The 22,080-nt window shown below is 38.6% G+C and overlaps 1 protein-coding gene across 3 annotated transcripts in view; it reads left to right on the plus strand.

Moving 5' to 3' along the window:
- RUNX1T1 (RUNX1 partner transcriptional co-repressor 1) overlaps positions 1-22,080 on the plus strand; it is a 177,147-nt gene that overhangs the window by 111,509 nt on the left and 43,558 nt on the right. For all 3 annotated transcript variants that reach the window (XM_049782120.1, XM_049782119.1, XM_049782121.1), the window contains 2 exons: positions 2,303-2,484; positions 19,649-19,899. In XM_049782120.1, coding sequence (XP_049638077.1) covers positions 2,303-2,484; positions 19,649-19,899 — 433 coding nt within the window. The remainder of the gene's footprint in view (positions 1-2,302; positions 2,485-19,648; positions 19,900-22,080) is intronic.

Below are 22,080 nucleotides of genomic sequence, written 5' to 3' on the forward strand. Positions count from 1 at the left end.
TTGTTTCATGTGAGGTCAAACTTGTCTGTGCTGTCAGTGCTTTTTCCTGCCTCTGAATTCAGATCACTCCTGGCAGGCACCAAGGAATCTTTTAGGGGCTCTGAGGATCAAATCTAGATTGACTACATGCAAGACAAGTGTCCTGCCCACTGAACTCTCTCCCATCCAAAGAGTCTAAGAACTTTTTTCCCCTTGAACACTGTTTTTTGTTTTTATTTTGCTTTATTTTGATAGATCACAAATGGGTGACATCATATGCTATGTATGTTCTCCTTCTGACCTATTTGGCTAAGTTTAATTCCTATAGGTTTCTTTTCTAAACCTGTTGGACCAAGAGATTGAGCAGCCAAAAGCTTCCATATAGAAAAGCTTCTCTACCTTCTTGTTTTTTATATTGAGGAAGATGTCCACAAATGTGGAGAATTGAGTGTTTTTTTTTTTTTTTGGTATGTTTTGTTTTGTTTTTGAACCAACCTGGAGGTGCTCAGGGGTTATTTCTGGTTCTGTATTTAGAAATTGGTCCTAGCAGGACCATATGGGATGCCAAGGATTAAACTTGGGTACATGGTGTGTTGGCTATGTGCAAGACAAAAGTCCTACCACTATATTGAGTGTTTCTGGGGTGTAGGCCCTTTGTGCTGCCACCCTGCCCTTCCAAATAAGGAGAGAGAAAGAGCAATAGCAACCTGGATTTATGTTGTCAGAATAAATAATAGAATGAAATTTCATTTGAGACTTTCCTTATAATGAATTTTACACAACTCTCTTATTACATTTGATATTGCTAGAATTATCTATCAATGAGTGTATTCTGGACATCTTTTCAAAATGAAGGCTCAGCAAAGAGAGTTGTATATAGGATCTCTTGAATGTTTATTGTGTAGATCTATATCTCTATATAGTGTAGATAGTATAGATAGAGAGACACATATACACATATAAAGTTTTGCTTTGGGGCCACATCTAGTGATACTGAGAGATTAATCCTGGCTCTACATTTGGTAATTACATCTGGTGGTATTCTAGAACCATAGAGGATACGAAGGTTCCTATCCATTTGACCACCTTCAAGGCAAGAGTCCTAAATACTATATTATTTCTTGAGCACATATAGAAAAAAACTATCTATCATCTATCTATCTATCTATCTATCTATCTATCTATCTATCTATCTATCTATCTATCTATCTATCTATCTATCTATCTATCTATCTATCTATCTATCTATCTATCTATCTATCTATCTATTTCTTTTCAAAATAGAAATGATATGGGGCCAGAGGGATGGCTCAGAAATAGGGCATTTGTCTTGACTGTGTCTGAACCAGGAAAGATTGCGGTTGGATCCCCCAGCATCCCATATGCTTCCCCAAGCCAGGAGTGCATAGCCAGTGCGCAGCCAGGAGTAACCCCTGAGCATCACCGGGTGTGCCCCCCCAAATAGAAATAATATGAAGAAAACAGATTACCTTTGTAGTTCACTAATCTATGTGGTATTGTGTATAAATTCTAGTGGGATGTTTTATTTGCTCTAGATCATAAATGTCATAGGAATTTGATAATTTTTTGGTCACACCCAGTGGCGCACAGGGGTTATTCCTGGCTCTGTGCTCAGAAGTTGCTGACAGGCTTGGAGAAACCATATGGGATGCTGGAATTCAAACCAAGTCCGTCCTGTGTTGGCCACATGCAAAGCAAACACCTTACCACTGTGCTATCACTCTGGCCCCCAAATTTGATCATTTTTAAATCCAAGTTCTATGTTCATCTCTCCCTGTTTCTATCTGAATTTAATACTTGGCAGTAGTTATTTCATAGTCTGGTTTCATAGTATGATTTGGTCATTGAGTTGAGAAGTAAATGTGTCAGAGAAACTGTCTTTTGAGATCTATTTTAAAGTAAACATTATTTTAAATTCCCGTTTCATGAGTCTCTGTTTCTTGGAGAAAATAAGTTTCTTCTGACTGAAGCTGGAAGTGCTAATTCCATGGAACTTATATTTTGACTAGTTCTAACTTTCTAGTGTGAACAGAGTTTAGAGGTAAATTCAAGTCACTTCCAGCATCCTCAGAGGCCCTGAAGGCAGGAGGCAGAGGGGACTCAGACACCATCTGTTCAGGACAGTGAGGCCTGGAAGAGCCTGACTTAAGAAACTGGAGCGCCCCCCCCCCCCAAACTCCAGCATCTTGTAGCACAGGGCATCTTGACTTAAGAGCATCTGGTGCCCATACCACCATCACTAGGGCCACTGAGCGCAAGAAACCTTATGGCGTGTCTTATCATTTCTATCATGCTCCTGCAGGCCAACCTGCCCCTGTTGCAGCGTGAGCTCCTCCACTGCGCCAGACTGGCCAAACAGAACCCTGCCCAGTACCTCGCCCAGCACGAACAGCTGCTTTTGGATGCCAGCACCACCTCACCTGTTGACTCCTCAGAGCTGCTTCTCGACGTGAATGAAAACGGGAAGAGGCGAACTCCAGACAGGTGAGAGAGTGCAGCTGCCCCTGAAACTCAAAATGGCCTTGGCTTCCAGGCCTGCCCTGGCTGGATAGTAATGTGATGTCTTTCTGGACTGTCCATTAGGCTTTTCTGCTACTTATCCTTGGCTGTTTCTGACATTCAAGGAACTGGTGCAGATGAGGAATATTCGTATATGTCCAAGGCATCATCAGCTTCACTAGGCATAGAGTCACTTTTTATTTTATTTATTTTATTAGATTGATTTGATTTCATTTGGGGTCATACCCAGTAGTGAATAGAGCTTTCTACTGGCTCTGCCCTCAGGAATATCTTCTGGAAGACTTGGAAGACCACTTAAAGATTGAACCTAGGATGGCTGCTTGAAAGGCAAATTCTCTACCTGCTATCTTATCACTTTGGTCTCCAGAATCATTTTTTAAAATCTTGCTATTCTTGGGTCTGGAGAGATAGTACAGCTGAGTTTGCCTTGCAAGCAGCCGACTCAGGACTTAAGGTGGTTGGTTCGAATCCCGGTGTCCCATATGGACCCCAAGCCTGCCAGGAGCTATTTCTGAGCAGATAGCCAGGAGCACCTGAGCACCGCCGGGTGTGACCCCAAAACAAAACAAAACAAAAATCTTGCTATTCTTTATATAATTTAAACCAAAGAATATATCTTATAATCCTTTGGGGTTAAAATATATGCTGTTCTAAGTTTTCTCAAAGCACGATTTTTTTTTCTGGGCCACACCCAGTGGTACTCAGGGCTTACTCCTGGTTCTGCACTCTGGTATCATTCTTAGGGGCTCCAATGACCATATGGAGTGCCACAGGTCAGACCCAGGTTGGCTGAGATATTACCTGCTGTAATATCTCTCCAGCCTTCAGAACATGGTTTTAAAGCCTTGTTTCTGTGTCATTTAATAGGTAGTTCTTTTATTAGATTTTTTATGACTCAACGAAAAAAGTTAAGTATTCAGATTAACTGAATAAAGATAAAAGTTAAATGTTAGGACTGGCCAATAGAGGACATTTGACTGCAATTTTTTAGCTGCCAATAATTTTTCTTAAAACCACTTGGCTGTGTGTGTGTGTGTGTGTGTGTGTGTGTGTGTGTGTATGTGTGTGTGTGTGTGTGTGCGCGCACACTCCTGTGTGTGTGTGTGTGTGTGAATGTGCGCGCGCGCGTGCACTCTATCCAGTTGTGCTCCATTGCTGGTTTTGTGTGCCAGAGTTGGCTGCCAGAGTACTTGGGAATGTCAGTGATGCTGAGCCAGGGTTGATACTGTCTTTTCAGTGCCTCAAGCTGAGATTCTGAAAAAATATAAAGTAACACCATTTCTCCATTAAACCCTACAAAGTAGTCATTGATAGCGTATTCATCACATTCATCAAACTTCATGTACCTTTATTCTAATAATTTTCATGAATGCTTTAACATCTTATAATTATTTTCTGGTGTGGAAATATTAATACTAATTGAAGGCATTTTGCAAAAAATTTGAAAAGTCTGGGCAATCTTAAAAATTATGCAGTATTCAAAACCTTATTTTTATATGCATTGGTTCCCCCCCCCCTTTTTTTTTCTATTTTCTATCACTGTATTTCATCAGGCTTGAGTGTAACAGCCCAGCAGAATCAACTATCATGGTTCTGTTACAGATTCATATGCACTTATAAATCTCGGAGCTGCTCAGAGACATCTGTGTGACTGACTTAGCTACCTTTAAATGGATTCTAAGCAGCTTCCCAAATCAGAAGGCTATTAAAAGCCAGCCAGTTTACATGCAGTTATTACATAATCCTCTGTTGAGCAGTTTTTTTTATGCTACAATCTCTTTTTTCTTTTTGATATAGGACCAATAATACTGTAAAATCCTAAAGTGAAGGTTAAATATTCCTTTACTTATGCAGTACTGGAAACCCACTTTCACTCATGATGCACTAACAGTGTTACATGTTTCAGTCTTGCAAATCACATTTGTTTGGTTCGATTTAAGCATTTGGAACATTAAGTTTGAATGGGAATTCTTAATCCAGGTATCAGTTACACATTCACATGATACTGAAAACCAAAATGAGGTCCAGGATAGATGATTCATTCCTAATATATTTACTCTGTAGGTTAATGTGAATAGCATTCGCAGGTATGGAGAAAGTTCAGGTCTATTTTGATAGCAGTGTGATAAAAGACTTAGGTAGAGTAATTGGAAAATTGGGAAGAAGATTGTCTATTTAGATTGAGATAGTAAAAAGGAAAGATTTTAATATTAATGACAAATATAAAGATGATTGAAAAATTGGAATTTTCTTCTAAACCTGCAAAATTATCATAACAGGCAGAACAAAAACTTGTTTCACTCCATTCTCTGAATTTCCATCATGTTTATATTCTTTTTGTTCTGTTTTGAGGGAGGGGTCACATCCAGAAGTGCTCAGGGGTTACTACTGGCTCTGCACTCAGAAATTGCTCCTGGCAGGCTCTGGGGACCATAAGGGATGCTGGGAATTGAACCACTATCCATCCTGGGTCTGCCCTGTGCAAGGCAAATGCTCTACTGCTCTGCTATCTCTCCGGTCCCATATTCTATATATATTCCAAAAACTATATTTCCTTTTTTTCTTTTAATTGTTTTGGACAATGCCCAGGTAAGGCCTGAGTAATGTCCTACTATTGATGTGGCAACTCTTTTTTTTTTAATTAAATTTAGAAACAGCATTTTTGTATGGAGATCAAAGCAAGCTATGCTTGCTTTCTTGTTTGCATTTAATCAGTTGGAATTCTCTTAGAGTCTCTAATCTTAGCTTTTCTTTAATTTTTATGGACAAGTTGTTGGAGTCAGAATTCACACCGTTGTTCGATGGATAGACCATTTATTTTCAAGGGAAACCCTGAAGTGTGTATTATAAGGTAAAGACAGGAAGTTGATTTCCTTGGAGTTAGGAACTAGAGTAATGAGAATATGTTGTGTAAATATATTTGTATCTTGTGGGAATTTTATCAGAGCCAAGAAAATATGGGCTTCTACAGTACTTTATTTCTTTTGCATATTTTTTTCTGCATCTTGTTTGCATGTGCACATTCCTATTCTCTGATTATTTATCTCTATACACAGATCTACTATATGGAATCTTATAGACTATGGCATGGTCTGGCAGCAAAGCATTTTTTGTTTTGAGATTTTGTTTTACTGAACGTTTTGTTGGTGCATATGGTCTGACATGGATGAGCAGCCACGGTGAGATTTTGGAGTCTATTAAACTGGCTCATTAAAAAGATCAATCTGTTTCTGTAATAACACTGGGAACCATCAGTCATTGAAAGAGGGAAAAACTGACACCTGAGGAGAAAACACATTTTGGTAATTTGTTCTTGACATGTCATGAACAATAGAGTGCTCTATATTTTGTTTACAACTTTGAGGGCTTAAATTCAGTGACAATTTGCTGATTTAATCTTCTAAACAATAGTCATCACATCTTCCAGGGAAGGAGCATGGTAAACTTAGCCTTCTTATTCATAAATATGATTGTCACGTTTTGTCCTCCCCCCGCTTTTTTTAAAAAAAAAATCATTATTATTATTTGCAGAGAAATGAATACTCTGGAGTTGTTTATGAAATATTTGCCCCTCCTGGATGGAACAACGACTGTTACTTTTCTTTTTTTTTTTTTTTTTTTTTTTTTTTTTTTGGTTTTTGGGCCACACCCTGTGACGCTCAGGGGTTACTCCTGGCTATGCGCTCAGAGGTTGCTCCTGGCTTCTTGGGGGACCATATGGGGCGCCGGGGGATCGAACCGCGGTCCATCCTAGGCTAGCGCAGGCAAGGCAGGCACCTTACCTCCAGCGCCACCGCCCGGCCCCGACTGTTACTTTTCAAATTAGGTCTGAGGTGAATCCCTGAAAGGCTACACTGAACTTAGAGATCTGTGGTAGAATTTTGTCAAACCCAGAATCTAGGAGGAGTTAAGATTTCTTTAACACTGCACACAGTTAGACAGCACTATTTCTCTGAGATTACAGAATGGATAAAAATTATTGAGAGAACCAAACTTTGTTAACTGTGGTTGCTGGGAATATTTTTTCCCCCTCTTACAACTTTGTATATTGGCTTGTCTCTAGTGTTCAATTCTCCCCTGTTGTGCTGCTTTTCTGACTCAGGAAATGTTTTCTTACTTAAGGAATCAAGCTAAAGGCCAGAGCTATAGCACAGTGGTAGGGTGTTTGCCTTGTACATGGCTGACCAAACATAGACCTGGGTTCAATCCTCAGTGTCTCATATGGACCCCTAGGAGCCAAAGGCGATTTTTGAATGCATAGCCAGAAGTAACTCCTGAGCTTCACTGGGTATGGCCCAAAGCCCTCCCAAAATAAATCGAGCTGTATCTTGATTTTTACGTTTAATCATTAAATTAAAATTTATTAAATTAATATTAATCCTTTAATTAAAATTAATACCAACCTACTATTTCTAGTGCTGGCATTAAGTATTTCATACATATATACTCATAAGCATACATATGATGTTATTGTTTTGCAACATGGTTTGATCCATTTTTATTATAAAGGCTGCACATAGTTTTATAATATATATGTTTTCTCTAGATAATTAAGCATTTTTCTAAAAGTTTTGCTTAAACTTTAGAATTATATAATTTATCAACAGAAAGAGTTCTTATGGCTTCATTAAGTCAATTTTTTTACATTTGGAAAAAGGAGCTAAGTAACTTGTCTGGAACTAGAGCAGATAGTACAGCAGGTCAGGACACAGCCTTGAACACAACTAGCCCAGGTTTGATCCCCGTCACCACATATATAGTCCATGGTCACTGCCAAGAGTGACTCCTGATCAAACCTCATGAAAAATCCTGGAATACTACCAGGTATAACAAAACAATTTAAGCACAACAACAACAACAACAACAACAACAACAACAACACAACAAAACACCCATAAAACCTTGTCTGAAGTTACAAAGCTTCAGATGGATGGGATAGACATGGAGTAACCTCACTTATTTGTGGAATATAAGAAAAATAAAAGATGATATGGTAATAATATCCAGAGACAATATAGATGAGGACTGGAAGTACCAATCCATGGTAGGAAGTTTACCACAAATAGAGGGGGACTGTAGTTAGGGCAGAAAAGGACCGCTATGACAACAATAGTTGAAACTGATCACTCTAAGTGCTATGCATGGTACTCCTTCATTAACAGTAGTGTGAAACACAGTCTCTAAAAGAATAAAAAGGAGGAGAGAGAAAAATAAAATGTCTGTCCCAGATGTAGAGGGGAGGAAGGAAACTGGGACATCAATGGTGGGGAATGTTTAGTGTTGAAGGGTATTGTATATTGTATGACCGAAACTAAATCCTGAACAATTTTTTAACTAGTGTTTAAATAAAGTAATTTTTAAAAGATGCCATCATTTATACATGTCTTAAAAAGTGGCACATAAATATATTATAGTTTTTTATTTTTTCTTTAAGCACCATGATTACATACATGATTTTAGTTGTGTTTCAGTCATAAAGAGAATAAGCCCCTTCACCACTACAAACTTCCCACCACCAATGCCTCCCATCTCCCTCCTTCCCTACCCCTTACCATTATTTGAGACAGGCATTCTACTTCTCTCACTCATTGACATTGCCATGATAGTTGTTAGTGTAGTTATTTCTCTAACTGCACTCACCACTCATTGTGGTGAGCTTCATATCATGGTCCTGTCCTTCCAACTCTCATCTCTATTGTCTTTGGGTATTATTACTCTTTTATTTTTCTTAAAACCCATAGATGAGTGAGACTATTCTGTATCTATCTCTCTCCTCCTGACTTATTTCATCAGCATAATGGATTCCATGTGTATTATAGTTTAAATGCGGAAAACTTAACTAAAATTGGCTTACTCACCTGCCCCTTTGCTTCATTTATTGTTGTCTATAATTTTTCAGGTGGCTAAATGCATTATGTTATATTCTGGGATTTTGTAAGTCTTTTGAAATTTTTAGTATTGAATTAGTCATTGCTTTATGACATTGTAGAATTGGAAGGGTTTAGCCTCAAGTGTGTGTGTGTGTGTGTGTGTGTGTGTGTGTGTGTATGATTATCACAATTCCCATCACCAAAAGGGTCCTCTACTACTCTCCCCGATATTCCTAGTTTTTATCATTTCTTTTTTTTTCTCCAAGTATTAAATGATAAGAGGATCTAAGTCAGTCTGATGCTGTAGCTTAAAGAATATGTCAGGGGCCAGAGAGAGAGCACAGCGGTAAGCCGTTTGCCTTGCATGCAGAAGGATGGTGGTTCGAATCCCAGCATCCCATATGGTCCCTGAGCCTGCCAGGGGCAATTTCTGACCAAAGAGCCAAGAGTAATCCCTGAGTGTTGCCAGATGTGACCTCAAAAAAAAAAAAAAAAAAAAAAGAATATGTTAGAACACTGAAGGTTTGAAGGTTTTAATATTCATTATTTTAAAAGAGAAAAGGCAAGTGTACTTTATTAGAAATGGTAAGATTAATTGGCTATATAAAAATTAAATTTGTATTATCTCTTGCATTTGAGTTTTATCAAAAATATAGGAATTTATATTTTATTTATATATGTTTGCTTTGTGTTGCATCTTTCATGCATTTTTTCAAGTTACAGAATTGAGTAATCATTTCTGTAGAAAAATACTAATATTTTTTGTTTGTTTTGGATCACACCCAGAAATGCTCAGGGGTTATTTCTGATTCTGCAATTAAGAATATCTCTTGGCTGGCTTGAGATACTGGGGATCAAACCCCTCCCCACTGTACTATTGCTCCAGCCCCCAGGAAAATACTATTTTTGGATTAGTCCTATTATTGATGATAGGTATTATGCAATAACATTTTCTTTGAATTTATATATTGAGAAAGATAGATAGCATGACTATAAAGATATTTAAGGTTTTTATGCTTGTTTGTTAAAAACTTGGAGGGCTCAGAAGCTACTCCTGGATAGCATAGGGAGTCAGTTCTGGAAGTAAAGGGAATAGGTGGAATCCAATCAACATCCGCCAGTTATAAGGCAGCAACTGCTTAAACTCCTGTTCTCTTTTTCCAGCTCTGTAGTGGTCATTTTGATCTTTTCCCACACCAACCTCTTCATGCACTTTGGCTTTATTTTTTACTGCTCTCCTATGCTGTATCCTGCTAGTATATAGTGTAAAATTTTCTCCTCTGCTCCTTAAAGTTTTTTTGGGGGGCACCTTAGTGGGCAAGGCTCAGGGCTTACTTTGCACAGGGATCACTTCTATCTATTCATGAAGGACCATATAGATAGTACTGGGAATTGAAGTTGGGTGGGCATTTGCAAAGCCTTATTCCCTATACTATCTCTTCAATCCTCTGTTACTTATGGCATAGTATTAAACATACTTCACAGGCTAAAGCGGGATCTTGTATTTGAGTGAATATTTATCTTTATATAAATATTTACGATTGTTATTTACTAAACATTTAAAATGTGTTGGTCCTCAGTTAAATAATTTACATACTAAAATAGAACACTTATTCCCAAACTGTAGGTTTAGACATGATGAGTAATGTATCTTAGTGCTATAAGAGGCACTGATCATATCCTTCTCAGAGTTTCTCTTACAACTATGATTCTGTCCTTCCAGCTCTGAATGCCTCAGATTTTAAAGAAAAGTGCTCTGATTATTTTATTTAATACTAAATATTTGTTATACTCTTTGATATACATATACAAAAAGAATATATGTATGTGTATACATATATAAAAAGATATACATATTCTTTTATATACATTTATATATGGTGCTTATAGACACAGATGAGGTGCTCTGTCTCCCTCTAGCAGTCCTAATTTATCACTGTACCCCAACCTGCTGCTCTTGGAGAAGCCCCCTCTCCCTGCTCACAATGTAGATCACAATTAAAATTATCACAGTCACTCATTACAAATGACAAATGTTAAATTATAGTTGACACTCCAAAGTCTAGCTTTATTAAACATATACTGTTAATCTTTGAGGGTTCTATTCTTTTTCTCTTATGTTTTTTTAATTTCCATTTAGTGTGCTTTAAAAGAGAGGTAGTCTTATTTGGCAAATATAGCCCAAACCCTATATTTTAACAGGAAAAGTAGGGGGTCATCTTATATGCCAGAAAAATATGGTACATTCCATATCTAAAACACTGCTTGAATAAACAAATTCATAAAATTAAACCTAAAGAACACATTTTCTGTAAGTTGAAAATGGTATATGACTGAAACTTTCTTCCATTCGAGTCTGTTTTCTTGATTACTTTCTTGCTATCTGTTATTTAAAAAAATGTGTAAGATCAAGGATGTAGTTCAGTGTTAGAGTACTTGGCTTGCATATGTAAGGCCTGGATTTGATCCCTGACACTACCTCAAAAGAAATATCTCAAAATATGTAAGTGAAATATCAACAAGAACAAGAATAGCGAGAAAAATCTCAAGAGCCAAATACCATGGCTCAAATGAAAGCTCTGATCAAAGAGCCTTAATAATCAGCTGAAAGAACAGTTTGAGACAGAATGATAAAAAATCAAATACTTTTCTTTATTAGACAGAAATTGCCAAGGCAAGGGCACAATGACCACTAATAAGTATTCTACCTGCTGCTGGCAGGTGACTTCTTGTTCCAGCATCATCTAAAGGAAGCCTTTGCCTTTTTCTTCAGAGAAAGGAAAGTCTTGTGAACCTACTCAGAATCCATGTCCTGAGACTGTGTGTGTGTGTGTGTGTGTAATGACAAATATTCACTACTTTTAGTTACTTCTCACAGCACTGTTAGCCCAACCAGATACTTCCATACTATACCTCCATCTTTTCTATTCTCCCTCACCAAGATACCCCACTTATTCCAGTATAATAACATCATTCAGAAACTACTCTGAGGAATTTGGCTTTATGAGATTACCGTTTTTCTCTAGAAATGATTCAGCAATAATAGAAAACAGTACAATTCTTTTATGTTTTTTTCATATTTCTTTGAATATATTTAAACACCTTGATTACAAATATGAGTGTAGATGGATTTCAATCATGTAAAGAACACCCCCTTTACTGCTGCAATATTCCCATCAGCAATGTACAATTTTTTTTTTTTTTTTGGTTTTGGTTTTTGGGTCACACCTGGAGTGATCAGGGAATAGTCCTGGATTCATGCTCAGAAATCACTCTTGGCAGGCTCTGGGGGCCATATGGGATGCCGGGATTTGAACTAACGACGTTCTACATGAAAGGCAAATGCCTTACCTCCATGCTATCTCTTCAGCCCAGCAATGTACAATTCTTAATGTATACATCTAGTTCTAATAATTCCTGAAGATACCTTCAGGAAAGCAAAATTATGTTGTGGAAAGCTGTGTTATGGAAAGCTGAAGATATGAGTGGCAGTTATAACTTTTCTCCCCATCCTTCTGATTCAGTGTCTTGTCCTTCCTTTATTATTTTATTTTATTTTATTATTTTATTTTATTGAAACCATCATAATTTACAAAGTCCTTCATAGTTAGATTTAAAATATACAGGGCCAATCCCACCACCATTGTTGACCTACCTCCCCCAATAGTCCCAGAGTCCATATTATACCACCACCTGTGCCCCCCTGGCCTGCCAGAATAATAGGCCTTTTTTAAGTTTAGATTGTTATTGTTAACTTTGGCTTGGATATTTTGCTCTGTTCTTTTCTATCTCCACAAATGCACCTGAGACCACTTGGCCTCTGGCCCCTATCCTTTCTTTGTTTTGCCTCTTCTTAATTTTATAGAAAAATGCAGAAATATGAGGTTCAACTAAGTAATTCATGTCCCAAGGTTTTATGAAAAAGGCAAGAGCCCCTATCTAAAAGATAAAAAAAAAAGGTGATAGTTTTTTTCATTGGTGCAGCAAAAGTTGGAGAAAATAGAAAGAAAAAAATCTTTGGACTAAAAAGAGTGTGTCCTTACCCATGGAGCATTCTGCCATAAGACCAATTATAGGCTCTAACTCTGCTAAGTTGTCTAACCCCAAAGTCTTTCTTCATGGTCCCAGGAAATGTTTTCCTCAATCACGGTTGTCACAGGCAGCTTGCTGTAATAAGAGATCCTGGTTTTTGCAGAGATTCTTTTCCAATCTCTTCTGCTGTATGGAGTTGTTCTGCATTTCATCTTCCAGTTCACTGATTCTGTCCTCGGCTGCTGTTATCCTGTTGGAGAGGCTTTCCATTGAAGTTTTCAGTTCAGCTACCATATATTTCAGATCTGTTATTTCATTATGGAATTTTCTTGTTTCTATCTTTGTGTTCTGTTCAGCTAGAGCTATGTTTTCTTTTATTTCCATGAGGATACTCCATATTTCTATTCTAAACTCCTTCTCTGAGAGATTCATCAGATGGTTGGTATTTTTGGGGTCACCAGAGCTATCATCTTCATTCTCTGTGCATGGTGTTTGCATGCGAGGTTTCCCCATTATCACGCTTGTAGTGTGATTTTTTTTGTTTGTTTGTTTGTTATGGTGGGTTCATTAGTTAGAAAGAGTGCAAGGCTGTGAAGCTCTTCTGGAGCCTCTAGGGGAGTGATTTTGCTGGGTCCTTCTTGGCCCACTCAGGAGAGGTTCAGGAGACAAAACAGTAGAGAAATATGCATGGGCGACAGATACAGTCTCTCCCAATTGGTAGTCACACAGCAGGGGTAGATTCCTCTGGCCTGACTTCACAGACAAAGGATCTGCCTTTCTGCCGAGGCACCCCTGGTAGCCAGTTTTCACTCACTCAGTCTTCCTTCTGCAGAGATCCTATGTTGAAGTCAGAATGTCATGGAGTGTCTTCTGGTTTCTTCTCACTACTGTTAGGTGGTGATGCAGGAAACCCTATCCTCAGAGCAATTTGTTACTGTTTGCAAGTCATCAGGGTGTCAGAGGAACCCACTCTGGAGCAAGTTGGTGCCAGGGCAGCATTATGGCCTTTCCCTAGTGGGGGAAGTTTGATTCCTGGTGCTGTTGCAGAAAACCGTGCCACTTCAAAGATGGGATCCAAGGTGTGGGGTGAACGGCCAATGTCCAATCCACTGAAGCCTAAGTCAAGTCACTATGTCAAATGATCAGGATGAAAGCCCTCCCGGTAATAAAAAGTTCAGGAGTTCCTATCCTATAAAACAGGGGTCCTCAAACTTTTTAAAGAGGGGGATAGGGGCCGGCGAGGTGGCGCTAGAGGTAAGGTGTCTGCCTTACAAGCGCTAGCCAAGGAAAGGACCACGGTTCGATCCCCCAGTGTCCCATATGGTCCCCCCAAGCCAGGGGCAATTTCTGAGCGTGTAGCCAGGAGTAACCCCTGAGCATCTAACGGGTGTGGCCCAAAAAACCAAAAAAAAAATAAATAAATAAAGAGGGGGCCAGTTCACTGTCCTTCAGACTGTTGGAGGGCCAGATTATAGTAAAAACAAAAATTATGAACAAATTTCTATGCACACTGCATATATCTTATTTAGAAGTAAAGAAACAAAATGGGAATAAATACAATATGTGGCCCGTGGGCCGTAGTTTGAAGACCCCTGCTATAAAAACTTCTTTCTATACGTAAGATTTACCCATTTAATGTGCCCATACAAAAAGGAACAAAGCCACATTATACTACTGGTACATATGGGGGCTAAAAATAACAAGCCAAACAATCCCTATAACCTGGTTCTAATATGTACTCAGAACCCAAGAGAATCTTACCTACTATAATTTACTACTAAACAAAACCAAAAATGGATGTCCTTCCATGAAAACCTTAACCACATCTCTTAGTAAAGGAATGGAAGGTACATTTAATACTGAATTCTTTTTAGTTTTGGTTTTGGGACCACATCCAGTGGTACTCAGGCCTTACTCTTGACTCTGCACTGGTGAGCTCCTGAGACCATATGGGATATCAAGGATTGAACCCAGGGAGGCCATATGAAAGGTCACCCTATACACTGTTCTATAGCTGCAGTCCACTTCAGGGTATTCTAATTGTTCATCCCCAAAGCAAGTTAAAAAATATCAGCTGTAACTGTACCAGCTTCTCAGCACTGTCTGTGCATGGCCAAGGCATACTACTTGTTTGGAATTGAATGAATAGAATTTTAATTTTGTTCTGAATTCTCAAGTAGATCTCCCAACGAGTTTTGATATCAGGTTTTGAGATTGATACTGCCTCACTTGAAAAAAAATGTTTTTTAAATTTTTGCAACATACCCAGCAGTGCTCAGGGCTTACTCCAAATGCAAGGAAAGTGCCCGACCTGCTGTAGTTTATCCAAATTCACACAAAATAATGTTTAAGCTAAAAGTTAAGCCTGTTCTTTTTTTTTTGGTTTTTGGGCCACACCCGTTTGACGCTCAGGGGTTACTCCTGGCTATGCGCTCAGAAATCGCCCCTGGCTTGCTGGGACCATATGGGACGCCGGGGGATCGAACCGCAGTCCGTTCCTTGGTAGCGCTTACAAGGCAGACACCTTATCTCTAGCGCCACCTTCCCAGCCCCAAACCTGTTCTTTTCATGCCAGAGTGATAGCACAGTGATAGGGTGTTTGCCTTGCATGCAGCTGACCTATGACGACCTAGGTTCAATTCCTGGTGTCCCATATGGTCCCCCAAAGCCAGGGGCAATTTCTGAGTGCATATCCAGGAGTAACCCCTGAGCATCACCAGGTATGGCCAAAACAACAACAAAGCAAACAAAAAAGATTGATACTTTGATTCTATTTATTCTCATTGTCCTGTTGCATGATTGCAAACTCATTTTTTTATTCTTCACCGTTTCTCTGAATGTTTCCTTATGTTATACAAATGTGCCCAATGGCACTAAAGTATATACTGGCCAATCATGTCATCTGAAATTATATAGAAGAAAACATTTTATTTTGTTTTTGGGTCACACCTGGCGATGCTCAGGTGTTATTTCTGGCTCTATGCTCAGAAGTTGTTCCTGACAGGCTCAGGGACAAGATGGGATGCTGAGAATCAGACAGGGGTCCATCATAACTTGACCTCATGCAAGGCAAAACCCTATCACTCTGCTATCACCCCAGTCCCTGTAGAAGAAAAGTTTTTGAAGAAATACTCCCTTTCTAAAAGCCAGATTTTTGTCTCTTTTATGAGAAGTAAAATTTCATAGCATTTTCCACATGTATTGTTTCCTGTTGTTCCTATTTTTTGGCAGATTTGAAGCTAAAACCAGGTGGTAATCTCAGGCCACACAGCTGAGTCCTGAGTGGTCTTTTACTTTAAAACAAACAAACAAACAAAACCAAAAAAAAAACAAAAAACAAAAAACAAAACCAGACACTGATAGGGAATTGACTGGGATTTAAATGTTGTTAGATTCTGTTCAGGGCGATTTCTCCTGGTAGAGAAAAAATGTAATTTTCAGGTTGACTTAAAGAAAACAAACAAAAAAAAAGCAACAAAGAAAAGAGATCTTATAGAAATCTATAAGCACTCTCCTCTAGAGTTTATTCAAAGCATATGAGAATGGAACAATGAAAAGGATTGGTTAATTTAGTCTAATAGGCTTTGAAAAAGCAAGAAATAGGCATGAAAATTTGAAATTTGCCCAAGCAAATGAAGTGTAGATAGTTAGAGGTGTTTATTTTGTGTTTTGGGCCACACTGGGACTTGCTCAGGGCTTATTTCTGGCTGGCTCTGTGCTCAGGTATCAGAGTTAGCAAGTTCAAGGGACCTTGTAGGTTGCTAGGGATTGAACCCCAGGTCAGCTTTGTGCTAGGCAAGCTCCCTACCTGCTATACTATCACTCTGGCCAGAATTTTTTAGTTAAAAATATTGTGATTTTAGGCACTGTGACTTACAATTTTGTTTACATTAAATGTTCAGACATAGTATTCTCATCTTCAATTCCACCACCCCATGTCCCTATCCACCCACCACTGATCCCATTTTTTCTTCCACCCTCCATCCTGATTCCTTGGCAAATACATTCACAGTAATTTAGATATATACAAGCACGTTGCCTCTCTGCCACATAAGGGCCCAAGGTCCCTGACCCTTGCACCTCTGTTACATAGCACTAGGCACGTCTAAATAGGTTGATAAGTGGCTAGCAACTTATTCGTTTTACCTTTCAGATCGCCTCTTTTGAATAGGCTTGGATATGTCCATAGACATGGGAGTTTTAAGGAAACACTGGGACAACATTTTGTGGCTTTATTCCTGTGAGTCATCAAAGTTTAAATGCCTTGCTGTTAAAATATAGCAGTTTCTGTGAGCTGTTTTGTTTCAGCAGTTAGCACAACTGGGAACCAGCAGGAACCTGATAAAAATGATAGTGCAGATATTTCTCTTTCATATCAGGGTATTATTATCTTTGTTTTAGTGAGAGGACAAGTTTTCCCCTCCACCCCTAACATACTATGGCATTCAACAAAGGACTGATGTAACAGTAAATATAATCACCTACAGCTAAGTACCTAATCACTGGAAACCATGGGAAATTTCCCAATGATACATGTTTGTAAACAAGGAAAAAGGAAACCAATAAGATATAGTTTGTTTGTCACAACAGCATCAAATATAGTTATTTATTTAGAAATGCAACAGGTGCTGCTATTTTGTACATATTTAGAAATTTTGACATTAAAGATCAACTACAAATCGTAATAGTTCTAAGAGAGGAACAAAGCAGCTATCTCCTAACTGAAGTGGTTGGTTGACTTAGGTATAATTTGTGGAGTAGACAGTCTTGGTCTCACATTTAGATATATGCAGAACTAATGAAATTGCAGTGTGCAGACTAGAAGGAGCCTCCCAAATCATCTAGTCCAGTGGTTTTCAAACTTAACATCAGTTTTCTTTATAAAATTAATCGAAGGTGGAACCCAAGTTTGTTAAAACAGATGAGAAGAAGTGGGTTCCTCTGGCCCTTGGAATCTTGATGGTTTGGGGGCAAAGTTCATTATCTGCAGAATCCCTTAAGCACTTCAAGTGGCACAGTTTGAAAACCCCTGATCTAGTCCAACCCTTTCATTTTACAGATGAGCAAACTGAGGTCCAGAGAGGTTAAGTGGCTTGTCCAAGGTCACAGAGCTAGTCATGGAAGAGCCAGGACTAGATCTCAGGTCTCTTGATTACCAGTCCAGTGCTCTTTCCACTACACCACACTGCCCTAAGGTAGGTTCTGTGTCAGCATTCTCTTCATACCTGCTAATAGTCTTCAGTGTTTTCCAACGGATTTATGTTAGTAATATGCATTGACTTACCAATGTGTGCTATTCAGAAATATAGAGGATTTAAAATACAGATTACAATAATGGAGAATATTTTAGAACTCAGAATATGGATTGCTCTTCAGATTGCTTTCTTTCACGTAAAAATATTTTAAAGCAATGCATTTAAATAATGTCTGTGTTATGGTGAACATTTTAATCTCATATCAATGATCAATATGCATGGTATTAATGTTTCGCTGCAGAATTTGATGGTAGCAAGTTTTAAGAGTTTTTGCCTCCGCTCTAGTGGTGAACGCGACATGCTGTCATTTCTGATATAGACCTTTCTTTCATCTCCAGAAGATTCATACCCTTTTGGCATAGAGTGGGCATGCATTTATGTCACATTTAGTTCTGCAGGTTACCTTAGTTCTTTGTGTGCTGATAACCTTCTGTCTCTCAGCCATGGAACTCTGCTAAGCCAGAAAATATTTATTTAGCCCTACATCTGTCAGAGAATCTTGGAGCAGCCCTCAATTACCCAGTCTCATTTATAGAATGTGAGTATTCCTTCTGAAAGTCAAGTTTAGAGTTTCAGAGTTAGATGTGTCACATTCTGGAGTGCACTCAAGGCCTGTCCTTCTTGTCCTAAAATGACCGAACACATCACTCACTCTCTTTTGGAATGTGTTTCCTTAGCTTTCAGCATTTCACTGAGATGCTTTTGCTGCAGTTTGATCCCAGAAAGCAATCTTTGCAGATCCTGTTTTGTTTATTGTTGCTTGCCGGTGCTGAGGATTGAATACATGGCCTCAACATGCCAGGAGCAAGAGTTTTACCATGGAAGCTCCATTCCTGATCTATGTAACAACTTACTGATTATACTGGTGATCCTTCATAATATCAGAGGCCCAGATTTTACATTGCATTATTGGGTCAGTTTGGTTTGATTAGTGTTTTCCAATAGAAACTTCCTATAGTGAGAGAAATGCTATCTATATAGTCCTTACCATAGCGTAGATGGCTGAGAAGTACTGATACAAGTCTACTCTAGGAATACCTAAATTGTAAACTAATGATCTTATAGAGAGAGTATAAATAGTTCCATCTGACTTCCAAAACAAACCAATAAATGTTCTTACATGAAACTTAGATGCAGGTTTGATGAATGGAATAGATAAACCTTAACAATTTGATAGTGGTGATACTATTCTATCTCAATGAGTTTTTTATTTTTATTTCTTAAAACCAATTTCAGTATTAGGGTCATTTGTTCAAAAGCAATTATTTCTTTTGGACACAATTTTTTTTATTGTGACTGAAGTGCATTACACAGAATTATTTATGGTATATAGAGAATGAATGAAGGGCATTCCCACCACCAGTGTTGTCCTCCCTCCCCTCCTGTTCCCAGCATGTCTCCCATATCTCCCTATTTTACCCCGCAGAATACTAGTGTAACTGGTCTCCACTTTATAACTTGTTGTAGATTGGGTATCTATTCTGGACAAAATTTTTTTATTTGATTTGATTTTTGGTTTGGGGTCTATACTTATTAATGCTCTGGGTCTACTTTTGACAGTATGTTCAAGAGAGACACTTGGAGACATTTGGGTGAACTATATGCAATGATGGGGACTGAAATGGGGTTGGCTACTTGCAAGACAGAATCTTTACCTCTTTGTACTATCTCTCTAGCCCCTGAAAAGAAAAGTTACCAACAAGCTAAATCTATTTTCTCTTATTTATGACCAAACCAGGCGAGTTTGGACAGATAAGATATTGTTTACTTGAGGAGAAGTAACAGTATTTTGGAGGTACAGTCAGAATGGGTTATAGCCAATTCTCATTTTTCTCCTAAGAAACTAAGGTTAGAGAATATACGGTAAAATAGAGCATAGACTTTGCTGCGATGACAAGTTCCAATGTGAATATTTGAACTCTGCTGGCTTCTGAGTACATTATGAAACCAACTCTTTTTCTTCCCCCTCAGAACCAAAGAAAATGGCTTTGACAGAGAGCCTTTGCACTCAGAGCATCCAAGCAAGCGACCATGCACTATTAGCCCAGGCCAGCGGTACAGTCCAAATAACGGCTTATCCTACCAGCCCAATGGTCTGCCTCACCCCACCCCACCTCCACCTCAGCATTACCGTTTGGATGATATGGCCATTGCCCACCACTACAGGGACTCCTATCGACACCCCAGCCACAGGGACCTCAGGGACAGAAACAGACCTCTGGGTAAGCCTGAGGATGTGTTCACTTCTTATGGGATTGGATGCTTTTCAATGGAATCTCACTGGGAACTCTCGAAAGGGGTAAAATTTCTCTTTGTATGTTTCCGTCTTTATGAGAACACGTGGTCAGTCTTAGTATGTTCATGGACACCTGGGCCTCTTCTGTCTTGATTGCTTTGATCCTTTACTGCCCTAGATTATTGATTTTGGGGGTGGGCTTCAAAATTTGCAAAAGACTTTCAAAACATTAACTAGTGCAATGTGAACTTTGGTTCAGGTTTTTTCCTGTATCATGAGATTTCATAAATAGTCTGCCTTTCAAGTAATATTGGTAATTTTCTTGTCCTATATTATGTCTTTTATTTCAGATAGTCACAAAGTTTATTTGGATTTTCCCAGTCTGTGATAATCTGTACTTGAAAAATATGGCATGGCATAGTATTTGTGACTTAACAGATGTATTTTTTTTTGAGAAATATGGACATTCTTTTTAAAACTGGAAAGTACCAATAGATTAAATATGATTTTGCATCAAAGACCAGAATACAGAAGAAGGAATGGGTTGGGATAGATATGTTGTTCTATCAGGTTGAGGTCACACCTTTTTTGTATAAAACTATTCAACATGAAGTGATCAAAAAATAGTGCTGTCCAAAACAACCAAACTTTCATGCTTGAAAGTGAGAGAGAAGAAGAAAGTAAGTTTTGATCCAAGATCAGGGTTTTAGCAGAACTCTGTTCTGCGGTCCTCTAAGTTTCAAATGTTTGATCAACACAGTCTCCAAAAGTTAAGAGTGAAGATCAGCCTTGCCTAATTTCCATTTGTGTCGTTGCCACCTTCCAGAAGGACTTCTTGTACATTGTAAGGGGTCGCTGGCCAACTTCTATTTAGTGAGTTAATCTACTGGAAACATCTACTAGCAAGTAGTAGTACTCTAACTACTACATTAGTGAGTTAGTCTACTGGAAGATCCTTAAGTCCCGGGGGAGAACCATGAAATGTGGAACTGGAACTATTGTCAACCAATTACCTAGAAAGAGTAGGAGACAGATTTGTGTTGTTCTTGTTCATTTTGTATTTTGGACAGCACCTTGCAGTACTCAAGGGAATCTCAGGGTATTCCTGGCTCTGTGCTCACAAGTAACCTGGAGAATGCTTGGGGAACTAAATGCCATTCTGGGTGATTTGAATCATGTCTACTATACACAAGGCAGCTGTCTAAATCTATATATTATCTCTCTGGCCCTAAACAGAAGAGGGTAAAATTTGGGGGCCATACCCAGCAGAGTACAGAGTTTATTCTTGGCTCTTTGCTCAAGAATTACTCCTGGTGATGCTCAGGCATCATAATTGGTGCCAGAGATTACCCAGGTCAGTTGCATGCAAGGCATGTTCCCTACCATTGGTATTATTGCTCCAGCCAATGCAGAGGGTTTTATGGCCACAGGGAAAGTTAGTGCTATAGGCATTAGTACATGTCACATTTCTAACTACGTTACCAGCAAAGAGGGTTGACATTTTTTGAAGTCATTTTGCTTTTCTATGAACAATCCTCCCGATATATAGAAATTTGAAAATAGATGGGCGTGTCTTGGTGTCAGGGGTATGAGTAATGTATACCTTGGTTGTGAAAGGCTAGAGTAGCTCTGCTGTACCCCACAGTGCTTGTTCTCACATCTATGTAGTGTGCCAGACATTAGTCAGGAGTACTATGTGTCTTTTTTTGGGTAGTTCACCTTGTCTGCATTTTCTCAGATACCATTTTGAAGTGCTAACACACAATGATGGCTATTTCTTGGTCTGAATTGATACTTTGACCTTCAAATTGCATGTGATAACAACTCCTCCTCTGAGCAAAACCTTGCCATTTATGATTTAATACTTCAAGACCATGTTTGCTCATTTTCAAATGGAATTGGAGTCAAGAGGTCACCAAAAGACCAGTTCAAGATTTTCTGTCTTGTAGGTGCTAGGACATGATATGTTTCTTAAGATGCTAATGCTATTTTTATGAAAAATTAGTTATTGTGATCTAATCACCAGGAAGTAATTATGCTTATGTGCGATGATTGTTTTCATCTAGTAATGTAAACTGCCCCATTATAAATTATATCTGTACCCAGTGGTTTGATGTGATTTTTCTTTAGACATGTACCGTACCTCTTAATTATCCTGGCTTATAAA

This window comes from Suncus etruscus, chromosome 10, assembly GCF_024139225.1.
Source record: "Suncus etruscus isolate mSunEtr1 chromosome 10, mSunEtr1.pri.cur, whole genome shotgun sequence".
Taxonomy (NCBI): Eukaryota; Metazoa; Chordata; class Mammalia; order Eulipotyphla; family Soricidae; genus Suncus; species Suncus etruscus.